At 38.6% G+C, this 12,421-nt stretch overlaps 1 protein-coding gene across 7 annotated transcripts in view; it reads left to right on the forward strand.

Annotated features, from left to right (window-relative positions):
* DNAH12 (dynein axonemal heavy chain 12) overlaps positions 1-12,421 on the forward strand; it is a 228,390-nt gene that overhangs the window by 3,401 nt on the left and 212,568 nt on the right. For 6 of the 7 annotated variants that reach the window (XM_082738549.1, XM_082738550.1, XM_082738545.1 and 3 more), the window contains one exon: positions 5,881-6,083. In XM_082738549.1, the coding sequence (XP_082594675.1) occupies positions 5,914-6,083 (170 nt within the window). In that variant the 5' untranslated portion in view covers positions 5,881-5,913. Of the gene's footprint in view, positions 1-5,040; positions 5,200-5,880; positions 6,084-12,421 lie in introns of those variants that run through there. The other variant, XM_082738548.1, reaches the window with a different exon arrangement.

Genomic DNA, 12,421 nt, shown 5'->3' on the forward strand with positions numbered 1-12,421 from the left:
CTCAATGTCTATCCATGTTGTCATAGATAGCAAGATTTCCTTTCTTATGGCTGAATAATATTCTAGTATCTATAGCTCTGTTTTTCTATATCACATTTTGCTTATCCATTTATCCTTCAAAGGACCTTTACACTTAGGTTGTTTCCATGTCTTGGCTATTGTAAATAATGCTACAGTGAACAAAGGGGTGCAGACAGTGATTCTCTTTCCTTTAGATACATACTCAGAAGTGGAATTGCTGGATCATATGGTAGTTCTGTTTCTAATTTTTTGAGGAATCTTAATACTGTTTTCTGTAGTGGCTGTATCACTACTATTGGTACAGGTTTACATTCCCACCAATAGTGTTATTTCTTTTAATTTAAAATTTATTGTGATATATAATGGTTATGTTGTTATATATACTTACAGTAGATAGCACAGTATAAATAATGTATGATATAGCTATATCATTTATTATAAGGTATAATTAATGTTAGTTTAACAGCAATCAAAAATTAGTAGAAGATAAAAAATTCAAATCAAAGATCCTGTGTAAAACCTACCACAATTTAACTCCATAAAGAACTCTTGTGCACATAGATTCATTTCTTTTCCCTGCCCTCCCATTTTTAATTTTGAAAAGAACAATGAATAGTATAAAGCATAGTAAGTTAGTCTCATAAGTTCTCTCAGCATCTTTCACATATAATAAGTAGAAGAAACTTTTTGTATAGTATTATAGAAGCATGTTTTGGTGTTATATTCATAAGGGCTTTTAAATAATCAAGGACTTGTGAAATAAATTCTGCTCTCATAGATAATATTTCTAACTTTTAGATTAAGAAATAGAGCTTTTAAGGTGGAGTTTTAAGCTGCAAATTATATGTTTAGATACTGTTTTTCTTTCAAAGCAAAAGATTTATTAAAATCCCAGCTGGCTATTTTGTAGAAATTGACAAACTGATCTTAAAATTTGGATGGAAATGCAAAGGAACTAGAAGGTCAAAATCACTACTTTCTATAAAAAAAAAAAAACAACAAATAATGAGGGGCACCTTGGTGGCTCAGTTGGTTAAGCGTCTGCCTTCAGCTCAGGTCATGATCCTGGAGTCCCAGGATTGAGCCCGCATTGGGCTCCCTACTCAGCAGATGGTTTGCTTCTCCCTCTGCCCCTTACCCACTCATGTTCTTTCTCTCATTCTCTCTGTCTCTCAAATAAATAAATACATAAAAATCTTTGAAAAAAAAGTCTCTTATGGCTTGAAAAAAAAAAAGAATGAAATTGGAGGACTGATACTATCCAGTTTTAAAACTGTAACCATTTTTACTAAAGCTGCAGTGATCAAGACTGTGTGGTATTGTATAAAGACAAACATGTAGATCAGTAGAACAGAATTGGGTGTACAGAAATAAACCCTTACATTATGGTTAATTGATTTTCAACAAAGATCCCAAGGCAATTCAGTGGGGAAAGGACAACTTTTTCAAGACGTAATACTGGAACAATTGTATATGCATATATAAAAACGTATACATATACATACACAATTGTATATGTATATAAAAAATTGTGTGTGTGTGTGCATGTGTGTGTGTGTATAACGATAGACTGGATCTGTACCTCTCACCAAATATAGAAATTTACTGCCAATAGACCATAGATCTAAATGTAAAACCAAAAACTAGAAGAAAACAAAGGAGAAAATCTTCATGACCTTATCTGTCTTTCATAGATAATAGCCTCAAAAGTGTGACCCATAAAAAAAAATCTTAGGTTTGATTTTATAAAATTTGAAGACTCTTAGAGGTACCTGGGCAGCTCAGTTGGTTAAGCGACTGACTGACTCTTGATTTCAGCTCAGGTCATGATCCCAGAGCCCCACATTGGGCTCCTTGCTCAGCATGGAGTCTGCTGGAGATTTTCTCTCTTCCTCTCTTTCTATCCCTTCCTCCACTCCCTCCCCCAAACAAATAAATAAATAAATAAATCTTAAAAAAAAAAATGAAGACTTTTGCTTTTCAAAAGGCACCATTAAGAAAATGAAACGATAAGCCATGCCAAGAGAATGTGTTTGCAAATTATCTGAAAGGACTTGAATCCATAATATAAAGAACTCTTAACAACGGATAAAAAGTTAAATAATCCAATTTGAAAATGGATGAAAGATTTGAATAAGCATTTCGTCAAAAAAAGATACGTTAGGGGGATGCCTGGGTGGCTCAGTTGGTTGAGCAGCTGCCTTCAGCTCAGGTCATGATCCCAGCGTCCTGGGATTGAGTCCCACATCGGGCTCCTTGCTCCGCAGGGAGCCTGCTTCTCCCTCTGACTCTGCCTGCCACTCTGTCTGCCTGTGCTCGCTCTCGCTCTCTCTCTCTGACAAATAAATAAAATCTTAAAAAAACAACAACAACAAAAAGATACGTTAGTGGATAATGAACACATGAAAGTGATGAAGGATAGCTGGAAGGCAGGCAGGGACAAGGGGCCCCTGCTCCAAAAGGAAACCACCCTTTAAAGGATTTTACACTACCCTAAAAGGACCCTCCACCCTTTCCTATGCAATAGATGGGTGACAGGCACAGGAAGGGTTAATCAGATTAAAACATCTGGCTAACAAGCCCATTAAAACCCCCTAAACTTAGAAATTCTCAGGGCAACCCTCTCAGTACAAAGCTCTCTCTGGGAGCTTTGTACTACCACTCAATAACCTTTCTTTTACTATCACTCAATAAACCTTTCTTTGCTGTCCACCACTCTATCTGGTCTACCTCTTCATTCCTCAAAGTGGTGTGACTAAGAACTGCAGGCACCAGCCGAGAAAAAAATCCTATAACAAAAAGATGTTCAACATCATTAGTATTTAGGGAAATGCAAGTTGAAAACACGATGAGATACCACTATATGCCCTCTAGAATGGCTGTAATAAAAAAGATAGATAATACCACGTTTTGGCAAGGACATGGAGAAGTTGGAACTCTAATACATTGCTGGTAGGAATGTAAAATCTTTCAGCCACTTTGGGGAAGAGTTTGACAGTTTCTTAAAAGGTTAAACATGGACTTACCACTCAACCTAGTAATTCTACTCTAGGTTTCTATTGATGAAAAATGAAAATGTACGTTCATCCTAACATCTGTACATGAATGTTCATGTCGGGTTGTTCATAATAGCCCCAAACTGGAAGCAATCAAACGTCCCATCAACTGGGGAATGGATAAACCGAATGTGATATATCCATATAATGGAAGACTATTTTTATTTGGCAATAAAAATGAACTTTGTTACATACTACACCTGGGTGAATCTCAAACATGTTTTCATTAAGAGGAAGAAGCCAAACACAAAAGACTACAAAATTTTTTATTCCACTTATATGAAACTTCCAGAAATCGCAAACCTGTAGAGGCCAAAAGCCAATCAGTGGTTGCCTGGGGTTGAAGGTGGGAGTGGGAATTCACTGCACATGAACCCAAGTGAACTTTTTGCAGTGACTGAAATGTTTTAGATCTGGATCTTGGTGTAATGGTTGTATAGTTCTCTACATTTACTAAAAAAATTATTAAATTATACACTTCAAAATGGTAAATTTTTATAGTATGTAAATTATACCTACATAAAGCTGTTTTAAAAAGATATACATTGTATTAGGGTTTAATGCGGGAAACAGAACCAGCAGATTATATATGTCCCCTATATTTATCCATGTATATTTATGGATTTCTTACAAGGAATTAGCTTATGCAGTTGTGGTTGGAACTGGTTAAGCAAATCCAAGATCTATAGGGCAGGCTATCAGAAAGGGACAGAAAAGGGAAGACCCAGAGAGGAGAGAGCAGTTATAAACCCAGCTGCTGTTTAGAGTCTGACTCAGCACGGTGCCTAAACATTCTCTTTAAAGGATTTTTACTGATTGAGTCAGCCTCACACATGTACTTTCCCTAGTTTAACATCAATTTACTAGGGATTTGAATTGCATTTGCAAAATCTCTTCATTGCAGCACCAGATTAGTGTTTGATTGGATAACTGGGAGAGGTTGTGGGTATGATACTAAAGACTTCTGTCTTCCTTTAAGTCCACAGCCTGTAATTCAGCCTAAGCAAATGCCAAAAGACCATCACATACTTATATTGGTATTTTACTTCTACAGAAAGATGTCTTTTACAAGCAGTGAGGATATTTAACTTGTTCATGCACTCCCTCAAATGATGTTTCCAGAGGACCTATTGTGTGCCAGACATAGGCGTGTAGACTGTACTCTAATTAATAAAAAATTCTTTACATGGTGGCTAGCACTCTATGTCGAATATGCTCAAATAGTTATTGAATGACTATGCCATCAAAACACCACCAGGACTTATGTATGCCCAATTTTATTTATACACATGGCATATGTGTAGGCTATCATCCTTTAGATGGAATATCCATTGCACAGCCTCAGATAGCAAAGTTTCACATTTCTATCTCCATGCATACTCGAAAAATTTACACCCCTTAACCTTTTTTTTTTTTTGCCAAGGATTTCTTGAAGGAAAGTTCCTGTATAAACAAATATCAGCTACAGAAACAACATAAATTATATTGCTGAAGTCACTATGGGAACATCTGAAGACTTCATCCACCTCTGAGTGCATTTACATAAATCTATTTTTCAACACATCCGAATTTCCAGTCTTGCAGGTTGCCCCAACTTGAAGATCCTGATTCCCTGGGTGCCTTCTAAGGGAAGGCAGGTTAAACAAACAATGAATCTTGAAACACTACATCAAAAACTAATGACGTACCGTATGGCGACTAATCTAACATAATAAAAAAAAAAATCAGAACCTCCCAGCCAAGCCCTAGAATTGTTACAAATAAATGGGGAATGTTTTAAGCCAAAAAAAGCATATATGTATCTCATTCTTCAACCCTCCATTCATAATGAATTAATAAACTGAGTAATGAGTTACTGTGACAGGTAATCCTAATCTGTCGCAGCTCAACAACTGCCTCTCCAGGCAACTTCTACCAGGTCTCTGCAGTGGCAACCAGAGACGGTTTCCATGGCGACAACTTTGTTTGTACACGGCGGTCAGACCGCCGAGTTCTTCCGAGGCAGTGGAGTTCCTGAGGTTTCCTCCACCCCTGGATTCCCCTCTTCGTTTTGCCAGATGAGAAGCTAACTGAAACTTTCCCTCTCGTCTGCGCAGCTGGGGAGTAGTGAAAAGCAATCTAGGTATTTCCTTGCCTTTAGTTTTCTCTTACCCTTTTCCCAGGGCTGGAGATCTCTAACTGGGTGCCAGCCGAAATACTCTCTTTTTCAGGGTTGGAATCTCCAAAATCTGTGGGCATCCGCGGGAAATGTAGTTGGTATCACAGTTATTGTTCAACATTTACATGACATTTTAGATTTTCTATGCAAAAAGTATGCCTTGTTTTGCTTGATCATTGTATTGCTTCCTGGGATGGTAGCAAGACTAAGATACAATATAGGTGTTTAAAGATAATAATGATGTCAAACATCTGCTTTTTTGGGAGAGTGATTATACCCCAACAGCTGGATTTTGTTGTTCAGGTGGTAATGGTTTGCATTGTAGGGAAAAATTTGAACCCAGAATTCTAGAACCACAGGGGCATTTAGAGAGCATCTAATCCAGTTCCTTAATTTCATCCATGGGAAAACTGAAACCCAAACTTGGAAGTGACTGGTTTTATTCCTTCATAGCAAAGTGGGATGTAGAGCTTTAACAGGAATCCCTACCCATTTACCTCAGCCATCATTCTTTAGACTAATACGGTACTTGGGAGGAAGATTGTAAAAGGTTGGGAAGTTTTGGAATTGATAAGCTAAGATATGTTATGAGGTTATTGAAGCTAGCATTTACAATAATGGCTTTATGGGCATTTTTCTCCTTAGAGTATAAAGCATTCTAATCTTTACGAGGCCAAGATGTCAGATCCGAACAAAGCTGCAATCACAGCAGAAAAGGAGGCTCTGAACTTGAAGTTACCTCCTATTGTGCGCCCCCCTGAAGACATAGGTGTTGACACACCAGCACAAAGTAAATTGCTGAATTACAGAAGATCTAAGGAGCAGCAGAAGACGATTAATCAGTTAGTGTAAGTAGCATATTGGTAAATAATTCTTTTCTGGAGTTCAAGCAAAACGATTGGTGTTCATGTTCTCATAAAACAACTTTTTTTTTAAGATTTTATTTATTTATTTGACAGATAGAGATCACAAGTAGACAGAGAAGCAGGAGGAAACAGGCTCCCTGCTGAGCAGAGAGCCCGATGTGGGGCTCAATCCCAGGACTCTGGGATCACGACCTGAGCCAAAGGCAGAGTCTTTAACCCACTGAGCCACCCAGGCGCCCCTCATAAGACAGCTTTAACCATGTAGGTTAAAGTCACTTAATGTATAGATATATGTCACTATATCTATAGTTAATATAGGGCTTATGCTAATCACTGCTTACTCTCAGCGTTGTTATTAGCACTTCATCTGTACTTCTCACAACTACCCTACATGGTGGGTACTATTCTTATCTTATTCTTTACAAATGTAGGTCTACTCAATGTTTTAGTAGGCTTAGAGACTAAAGAAGGGGTTGCCCTAAGAGTTACATATTGTTCTTACTCCAAAACCTTTCATCATCTCACATTGTTATGTTGAACTACTTACAGTTCTATGAGTGTATTATGTTTTTCACAGTTTAGTGAAAAATAGATTTCACAATTGCTCCCTGTAATTCCCCTCACTGGAAAGTATTTGTCTGCCTGAATATTTATACTAGTTCTTCAAGGCTGAGTTTATGGATTACCTCCTCTGGAAAGCTTTCTCCTAATCCCTTTTTACAGCTTTAACTTTTTCTACATATTCTCTTGCATCCATTTATTTAGCAATATTACCTACCAACTGTTACACAGACATTGTGCTTGTTACTGGGGAGACCAAAGAGATGACAACAGAAAGGATTGTGTCTATATTCTAGTGGGAGGAGACAGACAGTAAACATATAAAAACAAACAAAAAGGGTATGTTAACCTTTTAAGTAGTGATGGATACCTTGAGATGTAAGATTGTGGGATAGAGAGTGATAGGGAAGGTGTTCATAGGAACATCACAGGAAAGTCCTGTGGAGATGATATTTAAGTAGAGATCTGAAGAGTAAGGAGCTGGGATGTGTGGATGGCTTAGATGGTTAAGTGTTTGCCTTTGACTCAGGTCATGATCCCCGAACCCTCGGATTGAGCAGGGCATTGGGTTCCCTGCTCAGTGGAGAGCCTGCTTTTCCTTCTCCCTCTGCTGCTCCCCCTGCTTGTGCTCTCTCTCTCTCTCTCTCAAATAAATAAAATTTTATGAACTGAGGATTGCTGAAGCAGAGGGGGATGTGAAGGAAAGGGTGGCTGGGTGATGGACATTGGGGAGGGTATACATAGTGGGGAGCACTGTGTATTGTTTAAGACCGATGAATCATAGACCTGTACTCCTGAAACACATAGTGCATTATATGGTTTTTTAAAAAAAGATTTTATTTATTTATTTATTTATTGTCAGAGAGAGAGAGAGAGAGAGAGAGAGAGAGTGTGTGTGTGTGTGTGTGTGTGTGCCAGTAGGCAGAGTGGCAGGCAGAGTAGCAGGCAGAGGGGTAGAGAGAAGCAGGCTCCCTGCCCAGCAAGGAGCCTGATGCAGGACATGATCCCAGGACTCTGGGATTATGACCTGAGCCTAAGACAGCGGCTTAACTAACTGAGCCACCCAAGCGTCCCAGTACATTATATGTTAATTAAAAAAAATCTTAAAAAAATAAAGTGTTAGAAGCTTTTCATTAAAAAAAAGTTTCTTTTCTTTTCTTTCTTTCTTTTTTTTTGAGAGAGAAAATAAGAGATAGAGAGAGAGCATGAGAAGGAGGAGGGTCAGAGGGAGAAGCAGACTCCCTGCTGAGCAAGGAGCCTGGTGCAGGACTTGATCATGGGACTCCAAGATCATGATGGGAGCTGAAGGCAGTCACTTAACCAACTGAGCTACCTAGGCACCCGAAACTTTTCATTAAATAAACTGGAGAATTGGTAGAAGGGGGTGGGATTATGGACATTGGGGAGGGTATGTGCTTGGGTGAGTGCTGTGAAGTGTGTAAACCTGGTGATTCACAGACCTGTACCCCTGGGGATAAAAATATATGTTTATAAAAAATAAAAAATTAATAAAAAAAAAATAAACTGGAGAAGATCACTCTAGCAAAGGGGGGACAGTAAGTGTTGAAAGCCCTGGAATATGAATGCTTTCATGTGTTCTGGGCGTTGACAAAAGCCAGTGTCTCTAGAGTATCAGGAACCTGGGAAAGAGTCCTGGTATCAGGTGAAGGTGGAGAGAAGGGTGGGGACAGGGCGTGAAAGGCTTTGTAAGCCATGATAATGAATTCAGATTCCACTTTAAGAACAATGGGAGCCATTGAAATATTTTAAACTGGGATGTGACATGAAATTCAATTTACATTTAAAAATATCAGTCTGGGTATTAAGCATAGACTGAGGTGGAAGGGAAGAGGGCAGTAGTAGAGGGGAACAAGGAGCCCAGGTAGGATGCTTTTGTAATAACATAGATGAAAGCTTTCCATGGTTCGGATAAGGCTGGAGACGGGGGAAGAGGAGAGAAACAGATTTACAGGGGATAGGTCTGGATCCAGAATTAGTAAGACTTGCTGTTGGATTGGTTTTGGTAACAAGGTAGATAGTAGTGTATATATTTATAGAGAATCAGAAGTCCAGGAGATTGGGGAGGTAATTTTTGAAGTTGAGATGCTTATGTGACATGTAAGGGGAATATGTTAAGTAGGCAGCAGCTGGATAGATAGATAGATAGATATCTATCTATCTATCTATCTATCCAACTGCTGCCTACTTAACATATTCCCTATCTATATATCTATATCTAGGCTAAAGATACAAATTTGGGAGTTAGCAGAATGTAGATGATTGTTAAGGCTATGAGGAATTGTTCAGATCATCTAGAGAAAGTAAAAATTAAGAGGAGAAGGCAGCCATGGGCTAAGCCTTTAAGAATTACAACATTTATTTTTTTAAAGATTTTATTTATTTGAGAGAGATAGAGAGGGGGAGCAGAGGGGAAGGGACAAGCCAACTTCACGATGAATGTGGAGCCCAATGAAGGGCTTGATCCCACGACCCCGAGATCATGACCTGAGCCGAAATCAAGAGTCAGATGTCTAACTGACTGAGCCACTCAGGTGCCTCAGGAATTAGAATATTTAGATGTTGGGTACAGAAGGGTCAAGCAGCAAATAGATAAAGGAAGTGTGACTTCCTCAGCAACACAGTGTATAGTGTCTTTGTTGCCATTCTTTTCTATGTACTTTGACATACTTAAGCACAGAGATCTCAACATAAAGCCCAGTATCTGGCATGTTATTGCTGATGAACTGAATGAGTGAATAAAGGAATTTTTAACCTGACTCCTGTGCTTTTTACAGATGTATAAATAGTACTCTCTCATTTGGATGCTTAACAACAGTGTCTCAAAGTTGCCTGAGGCATAGTGCTATATTAATACTGAGATTAGAATTGCATTTATTTAGGATAAATGCATTTGCAATGAAAGGTTTTTATTTTTTTGGAAGGCTGTGGATTTTGTGATTTTCCGTCATTTGCTACCTCTACCTATTAGACAATAGGAACATAGATTTCCTGGTTTCAAGTTGGGGTGAAGTCTGTTGATAGAGAGTTTCAGGACTAAGGTAGGATATAAGGTGTCCTGGGAGTAACTGGGCCCCTCCTGTGACCAGTGCCTGGCTAAAAAAAAAAAAAAAATCATTTTGTAGCTTTCCAGAGTCCCAGGAATGAATCACTTCTTCCTTGGCCATTATCTCCCTCTTGATTCAGACCAGCTTTTCTCTCCTTCACTGCATGTGGTCTCTCACATAGTTCCTTTGAAATTACCCAATTTGTGTTCATTTATTGGTTTCTGGCTGTCAACCCACAAAGCAAAAACGGAGAATGAAAAGGCTCACTTTTATATTCTTCCTAGCTCTTTTTATTTATAGCTAGTAGGAGAAAACCTGCCCCAGGAAATTGCTGCTATCTCAAAGGGTGGCTTTTGTATATAAGGAGCTCAAGGAGGTCAAGCATATTTTTGTTGGGATAATTACAGTGCAAGCCAACTAGTGCCAACTAGTGTACAGAAGTATTAGGCAAATTCCTTGGAAGTATGGTTCGTGGAGAGCTAGGCTATTCAGGAAAATAATGATAGATGAAAGGAAGTCTGGCTGAAGCCTTAATGATTCACAAAGTAAAGAGGAAGGGGGATATTCCAGCCACATTTCCTACTTCTTATGAAAAAGCCTTTGGAATTTTAGTTTAGCCAGGCTCAATAAAAGTTAACATGGAAATGAGGCTACTCAAGAAAGCTAATTCAGGAGTGCCTGGCTGGCTAAGTCACTAGAGTCTGGGACACTTGATCTTGGGATCAAGAGTTGAAGCTCCACATTGCAGTCTTAGGCTGCTAAGATAAATGTAAAATGTCTAGAATGGGCGATAGAAAATACTCACTCTGCACTGGTCAAACAACATCTGAAATTCTGGAGTCACAAGAGGGATGTTGATAAACCAAATTAGCAAAAAAGAGAGAGGAATTTTGATGAACCATCTCATTTGAAGGAGGCTGATTGCTTATTGGGTAAGAGTATAGACTGGCATCAAAGAGGCCTGAGTTTGTATCCCATATCTGCAGCTTATGAGCCATGCGTGAATTTGGCAAGTGAAGTAACTTTACTTATCTTCATCTTCCTATCTGTAAGATGGAGATAAGAATCATGCTTTTCTCCTTGGATTTTTTGTGAGAGTTAAATGAGATCCATGCATGTAAAGATCTTAAACCAATGCCTAAAACATATTGAGCTCATCACCAGTGGTTACTTTTATTGACAGGAATAGTTTAAAGAACTGGGCATGGAGGACAAGGGGAGATGGAGAAGAGAATGGAGTTGAGGGAAATTGGAAGGGGAGGTGAACCATGAGAGACTATAGACTCTGAAAAACAATCTGAGTGTTTTGAAGGGGCAGGGGGTAGGAGGTTGGGGGAACCGGGTGGTGGGTATTAGAGAGGGCACGGATTGCATGGAGCACTGGGTGTGGTGCAAAAACAATGAATACTGTTATGCTGAAAAAAAAATTCTCTTATAATTCTTGTAAAAAAAAAAAGAACTGGATAGGTATCATTAAGTTTCAGAAGGGTAACAGAAAAAGAATAGGACTTTTTGTGTATAGCTCTGGAGAACAAAAGTTACAAGGGTATAACTTGCATAAAAATTTGTTTCTAAGAACATAAGCTAGCTGACAATAAATTGGGCTACCTTAGAAAGTAATGAATGCTGTTCCCCTCACTCACCTCAGGGTACAACTTAATATTTTTTAGAGTATTCAAAAATATTAGAATTAGATAAATGAGATTTTTTCCAATTCCACAATTCTGATCATTCCATAGGTATTTATTGACCTTGATGGATACTATCTAAATATTGTGGATAGAACAGTGAGCAAAACAGACATGGCTCTTGTCTCTCTCGAACTTACCAGTCCATGCTTTTATGGTTTTGGTGTCCGTCTTTTCCTTGAAATTCCTTTTGGTTCTCCTCCTGCCTCTCTGATCACATCTCCTTTGCCCCCTTCAATTGCATTTTTTTTCTTATTTCTGTCATGTTTGACATCCTCCAGTCTTTTTTCTCAGATCTCTTTTCTTTTTCCTTGTATACTCTATTGCTTCGGCCATCTGCCCCAGTATATATACCTTTACAAACTGGTAGATTTGTCTTCCTAAAAATGTTTACATGCTCAAAAACCATCAGCAAGAGTTGCCTATTGGATTAAAAAAAAACCCCTATTTGAGGCCCTTAGTTGGATATTCTAGTTCATTTCTCCAAACTAATCTCGATTTGGTCCTATAACCTCTGGGCATATTGAACAACTCCCTACTACTCTCTGTTTTTTCCTTTGATCATTCCCTTGCCTTTCTATTCCTCAGTAGAGTCATGTCTGTTGAAATCCATCTACCCAGGGAAACTACATCTCTGCCTGAAATCTCCTCTCTTATTAAAGTTCATTGCAAATGCAAGCTTGTTCATGTAGCCTTTATAGACACCTCCAGTTGGAAGTGAACTTGTCCCCTCCTCTGAACCGTCAGGGCCCCATGCCTTTCATATGGTACCTGTTTTTATCCCCTCACCCTTTCAGTTTATCATTTCCTTGAGATTGTTGCTATTATATTTTAATGAAACCTAATAGAGTGTCTTGTACAATATGAGCACTCAGTATGATATAACTTTATTTTATAGATGATAAATTCCTGTGTTCAAACTTTTTCAAAAAGATTTTATTTATTTGAGAAAGAGCGAGAACTCAAGCAGGGGGAGGGGTAGAGGGAGAGACATCCCAGGATGGGA

This window comes from Mustela nivalis, assembly GCF_964662115.1.
Source record: "Mustela nivalis genome assembly, chromosome: 1".
Classification (NCBI taxonomy): Eukaryota; Metazoa; Chordata; class Mammalia; order Carnivora; family Mustelidae; genus Mustela; species Mustela nivalis.